Source organism: Hetaerina americana, unplaced genomic scaffold (assembly GCF_022747635.1).
Source record: "Hetaerina americana unplaced genomic scaffold, ioHetAmer1.1.p SCAF_4, whole genome shotgun sequence".
Classification (NCBI taxonomy): Eukaryota; Metazoa; Arthropoda; class Insecta; order Odonata; family Calopterygidae; genus Hetaerina; species Hetaerina americana.
In genome coordinates, this window is record NW_027286985.1 from 33,189,256 (window position 1) to 33,201,941 (window position 12,686).

At 41.8% G+C, this 12,686-nt stretch overlaps 1 protein-coding gene across 1 annotated transcript in view; it reads left to right on the forward strand.

Annotated features, from left to right (window-relative positions):
* Window positions 1-635: 635 nt before the first annotated feature.
* Window positions 636-12,686, forward strand: part of HDAC4 (histone deacetylase 4) — a 334,528-nt gene continuing 322,477 nt past the window's right edge. The window contains exon 1 of the mRNA XM_071590208.1: window positions 636-1,514. Within this exon, the coding sequence (XP_071446309.1) occupies window positions 1,460-1,514 (55 nt within the window). The 5' untranslated portion in view covers window positions 636-1,459. The remainder of the gene's footprint in view (window positions 1,515-12,686) is intronic.

Sequence of the window (12,686 nt, forward strand, 5' to 3'; positions counted from 1 at the left end):
ACAGTAATTTCTATCGCTGGTAGTTAAGTGTACTGTAGTATAAAAGGAATTCCTCCTTGAGGAGTTGTGAGGATAAGTATTTTTGTTTTAATTACTTAAGATATATAAAATCAAATGTCTTGACGTTGCGTTTTCCATAACAAGTCCTTGCAGGCTGTTTCCCTTATTCTTTTTTCTTTTCTCTCATATTGCAAAGACTTCAGGTAGATAAAGTTTATGACGACTCCCATCCGATCCGAAACGACGATATCTCGTTCCGCCGTCAAGTCAGGGTCGATTTAGAATGATGGTCCCCCGACGTCGTAATGGGGGGAAGGAGGGTTAGAGGTGTTTTCCAATTTGTCCTCTTGCTCGATATAGAAGTGAAACAAGAGGCGATAATAACAATATTATGTGCCTCCGACGACGTTGCCGCGCTGTCGGCGAGCTCCGGTGGTCGACGTGGCAGCGACGCCTAACCTTGAAGGTTTATTTTCGTCCCGCCGTTGATTGGAGCATCGTGGCGACCGCGCAACGAGACGATTGGTGGCGCGCCGATCGCCGCTCGCCTTTGGGGGCGTGTCGTTCCTCCTCCTCCCCCGCGCCGCCGTCGCCGCTCACAGGAAACCCACCGCGGCGTCGTCGGCGTTCTGAAGGGGAGCGAGAGAGATCCGGGCTCTCTCCTCGAGTCAGTAGGAGTTGAGACGCCGAGGCGTTTGGGGGTTCGGTATATTGTGTTGTGGTTAGCCAAGTGGAACCGGGGATTATTATATATCATCTGACGTGAGAGGGGGACGGTTGGTTGGTGGAAACGAAATTACCCTTCGCGTGGAACTAGGAGAAAGAGAGAGGGGGGTGGGTTGATCCTTCGTCACGTTGTTCCCTCCGCAGTGCGCGTGTGGTTCGTGGTGTTTCCACCTCAATTTTTTTCCTCTCCCCCTTCCAACCTGAGTTTGCAAACAGAATTAATTACATGCGCGCAACAAATAAACCCCTGAGGAGAGAGTGTTTCGCGCGTGACGGACAGTTCATCTGCCGGTGGCGCTGGTGTGCTTGCTCCCTTACACCACCGTGGGGCGCATAGAGAGCACGTGATCTGTTGGAAAAAAAGTTGTTACACTCCTGTGTGGTTGTCCGGGCGACGGTGACGATATTATTTCATCGGAAGGGAAGGCGTCGTCCATTTTTGTTTATCCGGTCACCGGTCTACCCTCTTCTGCTGGCGGGTGTTTCTTTTGATTGAAACGCTCTTGGGCTTAGCGTGTTGTTTTGTGGTTTGGTGTCTTCGGCCCCTCGGAACAGGAGGAGGTTCCAGAGTTCACATTTTACCGACGTCTCCCTGGAGAGACCGTTCCAGGAAGCGTTTCGTCTTTGTTCTCCGTCGACAACAAGTGTGCCGTCACGTGTGTTGCAAACATCCTTCCTACACCGACGGCTCCCATGCCCATCCTTTATGTCTCTCGGATTTGACGTTTGAGTGATGGCCCTAGAGTATGGTATGCAGCGGTACAGCAGCATGCCTCGTCAACAACTAGGTGAGTATCGTAATATTTTTATGTTGGTATTGTTTGTTCTTTTGAATTGCGTTGTCCGTTAGTCAACAACTCCGGATCATCGTGGCCGTGTTAATGTATTCACACAGAACTTTCATGTCTCGCTTGACGTTAGATGCAGTTACCATGGAAAATTTTCTTTGTGACGCAAAGAAGTCTATCTATCCCCGGGTTCCTTGGGAGAGTTCTAACCCGCGGTGGGCATTATTAGCTGGAAAGCACTCATCCTATTTCGTCGTCGCGCATCTTAATGTTCTGTTAATCAATCAGGCTTCTGCGTAGGTTTACCGCATGAGCTTAGATACGTGTGCGGTGTCGTTAAAATCCCATGTGCGTAAATTGGACGAGGAAATTATAATCTCATTATTTTTGTTATCTTTTTCGTCGTAATAACCTCAAAATATTTAAAACTAAATTCATAATCATGCAAACCATCCTCACGTGTTTGCGTTAATGTCTACGCATTAGTTTTAGTAGTTCCATGCGTGTCAGTTAAATATCAGTGATACTGTCGGTATTTGTTGCTTTTGAAAGATATGTGCGAGCAATATGTTTTTTCTCAAAGGACGGCGAAGATTCGTAGAATGTTGGCTTGGTGAGTTCGGGAACGTCAGTCAATAGATTTGGAAATCGTATGTCTAATTCAGTTTCCGTTAAGATTTCATTATGAGCGAGCACAAGTTCCTGTCCTGTAGGGTGAACGACCTTACGACACTTCTTAATTGCTCATTGCGGCGATTGTCATTGGCTTTGTATGAGCTTTTCCACTCAATATGGTGGTCAAATGTAGTCCTGGACCATTTTTGTTATAATCAGGTGGTTATGCCCGTGGCACTTGAGTGTTTGGCTTGATGGTTTCATTATCACATCGTATCATTCCAAAACTTTTCCTTTGTGATTTGGCCGTTTTTTTAATGTTAAGAATATTTGTATTCCTCCGTCGCAGCGTTGACGATATTATCGTTCGCTTCGATATGCTCAACTGTTTCTTAGACGTCCTTTTTCAGTAGTGCCTTAAAAGGTGCATCATGCTTTTGCTGGCTCGAATCTTTTTAGCACTCTTAAAAATTAGTTTGACTCAGCTAAGTTGGTGGGAAGAGCGCCACTCCACACGCGTAATTAATTTTTGCTTTATACATATATATTTCACCTCTCGCTGTCATCAATTTCCGCAGTGTTAGACGCGTGTTCCGCGACATTTTTTTCCGACGACTTCCACCGGCTATAACTTGTTTTCCTATGGGATCGTACTCTTCGCTTAAAGATTAACTTCACGAGTGTCTTTGAATGGGAATGTAATTGCGGAATCGTCATGCCATGACTTTTTTACAAGGAGTGATGGCTGGTTGTTAACTTTTTGTATATAGGCATTTCTCAGGTTTGTGGGTGATCGCGTACGTTGGTCCGTTCTAGGATGGGCGCCAACTTAAAACTTCGCTTACCTCAGCGATCCAAACAGTCGAGGATGGATGATTTTTCTTGAGTCTCCATAGCGCTTAAAAGCCCCTCACATCGATAATACACCTTCACTTTGCCGAAAAAAGAAACTCGACATAATATATGTTTTCTTACTGCAGTAACCACAGTTGGGAAATACCCACGCGGTATCCGGGAGATTTTTAGAAATTATTTTTTTTTTTACCGCCGCCATCTACGAATTGTGTCCGTACCGTGCGTGCGTGCGGTCTCGAGTGCGCTGGCAGTCGGAAAAGTTTTTTTTTTTGCGATGCGAGTTCTCGAGTCTCGACATTTTTTTCCCGCAGCCCTCATCCGTTTCTCCATTCCAAAGATCTGTCCATCGAAGCAGAAAACGAATTCACTTTGTGTGGACTGATGCCTTGCTCCTCGTAGTATGTATTCCCTCTGTATGCCTTTCCCCGCCATCCCTTCACAATCTGTGTTTTTATTCCTGTGCGCATAATTCCCCATGTGGCCGTAAATACTGCGGAGTGGGATCGTAAGAGGGAGGGAAAGGGGACGATTAATTTTTTCACGTTGCTCTCCATTTTATATCCGTATTATTTTTATCTCTCAGCGATTTTTTCTGTTTGAAGTAATCTATTGCTGCTGTTCTTTAGTTTCCCTTGAGTTATCAAACATGTATCTTGCACGTACTTTTAATTTAATTTAATTAGGTTTTTATACCCCGTAAGCCACCGCCAGGATATGTGGCAGGGGGTGAATGCACACCAGATTAATGTTACTTGAACATGTATCTTGCACGTACTTTTAATTTAATTTAATTAGGTTTATATACCCCGTAAGCCACCGCCAGGATGTGTGGCAGGGGGTGAATGCACACCAGATTAATGTTACCTGAACATGGCCCTACCGCGGTCGAACAATGCTATTATGATTCCCTATCGCTCGTGGAAAAAATAGCCTCTTAAATCTATCTGTTCTACAATTAATCTTTCTAATTTTATGGAACTGATCTCTCGTACCGTAGTTAGATTGGGGTAATAATACATTTTCAACATCACTGCTAAAGAGACCTCCTTCCGATTAATATAAGAGCTTCAATCTGTAATTTAACATTCGCTCCGTGAGTGATTCCCGGCCTTGCTGCTCTAATATCCTGGATACACTACTGACTTTATCATTACAACGTTTTACAAATGTTGCTCTCTAAGCTGCACGCGATCCATTTTGGCAATTAATCCAACTTCATGAGGATCCCATATACTAACTGCATATTCTAAATGAGGCCTAACCAACGACAGATAACATTTCTCTTTGACCTTTTCATTACATCTACCAAGTACTCTTCTAACAAATCCTAATTTTTGGTAGCTTGTCCACGTATTCCCTATATGTGTTTCACCCATGAGAGATCGTGCTGAGAGTGAGGGTAACACCTGAGTATTTAATTGAGCCTACACATTCCATTTCGATGTTCCCAATGCAGCAGAATTTCACTCCTTCCGAAAATTTATCACTACGCATTTTTTCAAGCTTAATTCTAATTTCCAAGTGTCATGCCAGCGTTATATATCATTAAGGTGATCTGAAAAAGCTGTTGTATCCTCTGGATCACGGTTATCATGGTAAACCTCTGCATCGTCGGCAAATAAACGTATCTTACTAGTAAATAAGGAGTCAATGTCGTTAATGCAAATTAGGAATAAAAGAGGTCCGATGACACATCCCTGGGGTACACCTGAATTTACTTCTACTGCATTTGAACTAACTCCATCCACCACTTCTCTTTGAACCCGACCATTCAAAAAGTCTTTAATCCAACCCTGGATATTTTTAAATATGCCATATGCTTCTAGCTTTGCGACTAGTTTATTGTGAGGTACTTTTTCGAAGGCTTTCTTAAAACCTAGTAAAATCGCGTCCACTGGAACATTATTCTCTCCAGAAAGAAGGATATCATGAACAAAAAGCGCAAGTTGTGTCTCGCAGGATATACCTTTTTGGAAACCGTGCTGATTTTTCATTAATAAGTTCTAATTACCGAGGTGTCTCACGATCGAACTAGCAACTATATGTTCCATAACCTTGCACGAAATGGTTTTAAGGGAAATATGTCTGTAATAACTCGGTTCCTCCTTGTCTCCGGTTTAAAATATTGATGTTACGTTAGCCGTTTTCCAATCTCTAGGAACCTCTACCAGCGACTCCTTAAATATTATTTCTAGATATGGCGCAAATTCCGAAGCTATATCCTCAAAGATACGAGCGGGTATTTCATCGGGCCGGAGGATTTATCAGGCTAAATATTTTTCAGCAAACGTTCAATGCCATACATGAGGTTTGAATTTTGGGCATCTGTTCACCGGCACGATTTGGTAAGCTATCGGAGGCATTCGGTGAGATATTGGTGATGACGCTTTGAAAGAAGGAATACAAGAAGTTAGCCTTTTCCTAACTGCTGGTTACTCTTTCGCCTTTATCATTTTTTAGTGAATCAACAGTTGACTGGTTTCCCTGAACTTCTCTTACGCATGACCAAATTACTTTCGGATTCTCTTTCAAGTTTTCTGCTAGTACTTTTCTTTTGAATTCGCTTAACGCTTTCCGAAAATCCTTCTTGGCATTCACCTTAGATATCCGGTAACCATAAGTGACCGTATTCTGTTTGTCGCTAGAGATATCATCCCTAATATTTTTCATCAATGCGTGACATAGCCTTTGACGTCGTAATGCCTTTCTAACATCGGAGTTGTACTATCTAGGTTCCGTGTTGTGTTTTATAAATTGACTGGGAATTAACTTGTTGTCTGCTGAGCGCGTGATCTCAAGGAAGTGATTGCACGTATCCTCAGTATTTCGGTGATTACTATCTTTCTTAAAACTAGAAAATTCTTTCTGTAGTACGCACCTTAAGCCATTGTAGACCCCTTCTTTAAGCAAGTAAATTTCATCTGTATCTAATCAGTAAGTGGAATTAAAGTTTACTGAAACTAGAATACTATAGTGAATGCATGTGTTAAGATGCTTTCGAAATGTTTTCTACATTCTATGTGTATGTGACTGTATGTATGTTCATATGCAAGTTTGCGTGTGCATATGCCGTAATTGACTGGGATGAGGGAGGACTTTTCGTGTTAAATTAAGACCATGTTTTAAGGGAATACATGCTTTGTTTTCACTCCAAGATGTTTCGAAATTTCGAAAAAAAATGCTCATTCCCAAATGTATATGTGTGTGTACTTATGTTCACGCACGACATAGTCGGCTGAGATTTTGGGAACTCAGTTGCGTGAAACTCTTATCCTGTAGCGAAATTTTTACAGTGAAATTTTTTCATAATGCTTTCCAAATAAGCAATCTAAATCCGTTTTAGATAATTTTGGCTAACCAGACGTGACAGTTGAGTGAGAGTTCAGCTCTTTCCAATAATCCACTTATTCTTATAAAATTGCATGGTATTTCATCAACTTGAAATTTTAAAATTGCACAAATAATGTTTTTTTAATGTATTTATGTTAATTAGAGTGTGTGTTACTTTTATTTGTACTCATTGTGTAAACGGAAATAAGTCGCCTTTTGGGTGATTCTTAAAGAGCGATTGATGAAAATTGGCTGCTTAAAGAAATAAGATAAACTATTTCAGCCAAAATTCCTTTTACGACATTACCGGATTTTAGATTGTTAAGACAGTACTTGAAACCTTTCTCGGCTTTAAGAACCTAACTGGGTTCGATATAGACCCGATATAGCCATATCAATGCACTAAGAAGTAAATAATTTTATTTTAATAATTTACCCGCACCCGTTTCAATTTTCTCTGACAATTCCAATGAGATACGTGCATTTTGTTTTGCTTTGTGGCTCATGCTGTGATCATTCTGGTGGAGCCTGCCTGAAAGGTGCCCAAACTGATTTCAACCAACCCGGCGGGTAAATCTAAGGCTCAGGATTTGAAACTTGCTTTGGGAAGTGATATTCTGCTGGAACGTAATACGGAGCTTCTGGCGTTGTGTTTTGGGTGTCTTGTGGCCGTAGTAATCTAAGCATCCTGGAAAATCCTCATATTTTTGGAGGATATCGTTTCCAATTCGGTTGATGTTGTTTTCGTAATGCTTGATCAAATCTCAAATCTACTCAGAGTTACTCATCGAGAGGTTATCATGTTCACTGAACACTCCTTGGATATTGCGGATCAGTAGTGTATCAGAACCCGCGATATTTCGCCTTCCACACTACAGTGCAACTAGCTGTATCGTCCTTTGGACGGATGGCTGTTATTCTTTGATCTTCTTCCCGCTATTATTTCTCCCTAGACAACCCACGGGGTAGATTCATGAGTACGAGGTGGAGGAAAACTAGCCTAGGCGGGAATCGAACCAGCGACCTCTGGATTGGCAGGCGACAACGTTAGCCCGCCGCCACCGGGGCCAACAAGTGCCAATGGAAACATTCTCTCGATGCACTCTTTATTCGGGAGATACATTCTCTATTTCGTCCCTGCACTCAGCTTGGGATTAAAACTGTCGCCTCTCGCGGTTAAAAAAGAAGATAGAGAACCGATATCTCTCCGTTCTGGCGGAAGGAATGTCAGTAATTTTTTCTGGAGCTAGTGTGTTGTGTAAGTCACGGCTCTCATTTCATTTTTTATAACTTCCTGCGCCGTCCAGATCACTGAAACTCATCATCGCTCCTATATGTTTTCGTCGATCTGCTGCCCTCTCGATTTCGTTTTACTATCTGTCATGTTGAATGCACTGGTCCTCGTTTTTCATTCCTCCTGATTTAGGGTAGAATTACGTAATGCGATATTTCTTATCGAGGCGGAGATAATGCAGTATATAATGCCATACAGGATATTCAGTTATATATGATATCATATATATCGCACCATTGCCGCATACCATGGAATTCTCAGCCGTAGTAACGGTGTTTATACAGGAGGGTAGGAGGGAAGCAATTTTTCGAGTTTTGAGGAATGATTATTTAGAATATCGGTACGTAAAAATGTGAAAAAGAAAATCCAGGATACTTTTCACGATATATTTGATTTTTTCCTCGATTCATTGCGACTCTTCGCACTAATGCCTTCTTTCATTACGAGTCGTCAAGTGAGTGCATATGTCTCCTCATCATAGTCACTCGGGGGATGATTTGATGATATGAGTACAAGAACAAACCCCGTTCGTCACACTGTTATATTTATTATGCAGGGTTCAATGTTAAACGCACCATCCTGTGCGGCAATTAGTTACGCGCGTGCAGTGGATCAAGCAAGTCTCAAATGCATTGTGAAGACGCATAATGCTTTGCAAAATAATATTCCTTTCCCATGGGTGGAAAATGAATCCTCGTGCTGAATACTGAAAAGAATATCCAGAGCAAACATGTCTCCCATTTAAAGCCGTCATCGTTTCGGTTCGTCAATTCTACGATGCCGATGCGATACTACATCCAAGCACCACCTCTTTTTTAAGTTTTGCGTATCTGGCGTGCGTGCATGGACATACCCTTCACAATGAACCCAAACAAATCGGGAAGTTTTCGTCTTCTCAATCGGCTTCCCGGGGCGTCTTAATTGGGCGCGCAGGGCTCGGCATTTGATTTGACACGTACTTCTTCCAGTCGGGCAACAAGCAGGGCTGTTTCTCCCTTGTGGAATTTTTTTACCTGGTTTTTTATTCTTTTTTTTTAATCCTCCCTTCTCCTTCCCGTCCCCCACCTCGCCTCACACTCCGGGCACACGATGAAGGTCACGCTCCTCTCTGTCTCTCTCTTCCCTCAAACCCTCACAACCGTTCCTCCCCCTCCATCTCTCCCCCTCCCTCTTCCCCCATCCCTTCTCGTTTCGTTCCCTGCCCTACACCTCACCCGCGCGTCTGCGGTGGTGTTTTGAAGCGAGGTTGCTATGGCAACGATAACATGGCGACCTGTTGGGGAAGGAACCTGCTTGGATCTCCTCTCTCCCTCACTTCCCCGTCTCACTCCTCCATTCTCCTCCTCCTCCAGACTATAATATGTCACTCACCCTCCCCTCCATCTCCCCACCCCATTCGCCTCTCCCCCTCTGCCTGTTTCCTCGGTTCGCTCTCTGTGACCCTCCTGCGTCCACCCTCCTCCCCTCTGGCCATGATGCAAAATGGAATCACTCACTCTACGCCGGTGCCGCTGTTGCCGGTTGCCTGCCGCTTCGACATCTGCCGCTAGTGTCGCCCGGCGCGGAAACCGTTAATCTGGATTAATATCCGGGACCCGTAGATGCCTCTATCACTGCTCGCGAACATACGCAAACACTTCCCTGGTAGCTGCAACCCCCCTCTCTTTCTCCCCCATCCCGATGCAACGTGCCCTCTTGGAACTCTTGGTGGTTGAAATGGGTTGGAAGACAGGAAAAAGAGAGAATCCTTTCAGAGGGGATGAGTGGGCTTCATTTCACGGATACCCCGAATGCGGGTAACCTAGTTGTCACGACAAATCGAGGGAGCGGATCCATCCTGTTTTTATTCTTCCGCCTTATTTCGTTTGGTGAATCGACTTTCGCTAAATTGCCAGGGTGCGTGCGTGTGTGTGTGCACACGTGTGGTATGTCGTTCCAATCGATCAAAAAGAAGTCATTATTTTCACACGTGAAATACGCTGGGAGTTCCAGTGGTAATAATTGCTCTTATTGGTGTTCATTATAAAAAATAAAATGGTAGATTCATCATTTTTGATATTCCGATGCATGCCCCCTTTTTATCGTATAGAGTTAGGATATGTGCGCCGTGATTTATGTTTCTTTTGTGGTCAAAGGTAAATAAATATTCTCATATTTCCACTCGAGTTACTGCAAATATCAATGTCGCGACCATATGTAAAAACGAATTATGACGCAGTTATCGTCTTTCCGTGCAAATCGTGTCTTTCCTCTTTATGGATAAAAAAATTAAATCTTTTCTGCCATGAAATGATTCCCTTGTTGGTGGCTACAACTCTTTAGTGGACTCTTTTCCTCGATAATGAGAATTTGAGTCACAAATGATACCTCGTTTCCTCAACTTTCCGCCCCTGCTATTTTTTTTGATTCAGCCAACCACGGAAACACCACGCCGGATGTCAATACACAACACCCTAAGAAGCACGCCCGCGATATCTAGAGTTACAATTTCGTTAGACTACGAGGCTAAGGTCCTTGTTTATTTGAATTTCCTGCACTTGTCTCCTAAGATTGATCAATATGGACAGGCATTAATGAGGTATGTGACTTAATGTACTTCAATGGAGCCATAAGATATAAAAAAGTGGGTTGGGTACTCATTAGTTTGATTATTCAAATACATACCCCTATGTACTCCTACTTATCACTAAAATCCTTTTTGGCTGGGCCTTTGATGTTGAGGGTGAAATTTTCAATATAGAGGAACTTGAATTAAGTCTTGTTTTACCTAAATGCATTTATATGTGTTATGTATGAACATATACTTTTATATGCATGTATATATAAATATATATTTATATATTTGTAAATATAGATGTATAAATATGTATCTGTATATGTATATATATGTGTGTGTGTGTATATATATATATATATATATATATATATATATATATATATATATATATATATATATGTATATATATACATATACATATATATATATATAAACCATAAAACCATAAACACAGTAATTAACCCGAAGGTCGGTTTAGTGGGTGATGGTAGAGATCACCCAGTACTAAGCCCTATACGGCGTGTGAAAATTCACACATCAGGGTAGGGGGGCCAGTTCCTTTCCCTGTGCCGGTTATGGTTTCTCAGGAAGACCTGGTACCCGAAAAAATCACTTCAGCTTGGGTGGAGCTGCAGGTGCCCTGAGTGCCTTGCCCGGGGATCGAACCCGGGACCCTCCGGTCAGCAGTCCAACGCTCTACCCTCATTATTTTCAAGTGCCGCTTGCTTCAGGCCCATACTCAATCATTAGTAGTCACGGTTATAAAGGAATCCAATTTTCAGTATCCATGGATGTAAATGCAATTCAGGTAAAAAAATGCAATTATTATCCCACCTCATTGACTCGTGATGATATGTACATAGCGTAAAATATTCGGCCATGGAATAACGTGTTTACTGTCTTCGTTTTAACTTCTTAATGAATTAATCTTCATGAAAGTGTAGCGATTATATCGCGGTAGGCTGAGTGTAGGATTATTCCAAGAATGGGAATTTTGCAGTTTGGATGTTTGAATTGTTACGATATCGTCATGAAATTGTAATAGCCATTTAATTGGTAGAAATAATTATTATTCAATACGAGTTACTTCGTGCACAAAATATCGTTCAATACCCTTACTGCGATATTGTAATGAAAATAAAGAGGGAATAATTTTCATACTTCCAAGCCAGTAAGGTCAAGTCTTAAAATTATGTATCGGAAAGGTTGAAGCATGTATTTTCACCTTATAAAGCACGCTAAGGAAAAATTACAGGGCTTATTAAATGCACACATAGCTTTGAGAAACTGAGGCATGCTATTGCGAGCAGATAATTGTTCTCCCAAATATAGGTATATTTTATTTGTTAATTGCGCTCACATTCACTAAAAATTAGTGCTTATTGAATTACTTACTTTATCGCCGATTTTTCTCGATTTATTTTGCGAAATTTAGCCCATAGTCTTCATCTGGATAATTGATCCCAGTGTTATCTGGGAAGGGGAGGCAATTGCAAAATTAAAAGGTGTATCTGATGATTTTAAAAAGATAGCCATTTAAAATCGGTGTCACGGGTTGTGACACATTTGATTGAGTCATAGTCCTGTTCCTTTTAAATATCTCCGTTTGTTGAGGGATATTCTAACATCGCTTCTCGTAGTGAGTCCATTACGTTCCTCTGAGGTCTTCCCTTCCATTGTGGTGTTCTTTATAATATTGTGCTACGGGATATGAGCATTACTTTTCATTCACCTTCCCACACGTCAAGGAAATTCTTCATCAGCGACATTATCGTGATATTTTATTTGAGGCTTTATTTATCCTTTTGATTATTTGCCTATCATAATTTTATCTTTTCGAATCGTAATACCCCTTCTTATTTTTCCGTTTATGTTGCTCAGCAGTAGAAAAGCAAAATACACACGGGTGAGTCGTATCCCTGTCGTTCAGGATGCTGTTATTGGCCCTAAGGCCCTGTTGCGGACATATGAAAATGTCCACTTTAAGCGCGCTTGAACGTTTTGGTAATGAACTCCCACCTTTAAAATACGTTTTGTCGAGAAGCGCGTTCTTTTTTTCTCATTGCTCAACTATTCTGACTTTTCATTAAATTCGCTGCATTCGTCCCCTTTTTTATATTTCATATTTGTATTCGAGTTCAAGGTCACCGTAACATCGCCATGACATCAGAGACTGGCGAAGCATTAGTTTTTATTTATTTTTATCCATTTCGTCAGTGCACCTCCTTTTATATCCGTCTCTCCTCCAAAGTGAAGTTGCGGATTAATTTCTCTTATTCAGAGTTGGAAGCTTTGATGAAAAAAAACCCCAATTCACTTTGTGGGATGAAACCCCGCGCGAGCTCACCACGATGAAAATTCTCTTTGGATGCATGTGGAGTTGCTCCCTTTCATATAGTATAACTTTTTTTGTGATGCAAGAGAGACAGCCCTCCTCAAATTCGTAAAGGTGGATAAACAGTAAATTTGATGAGGGTCCGTTTTATTTCCCGCATTTGGGTCGGTGGCGAAAGCGACATCA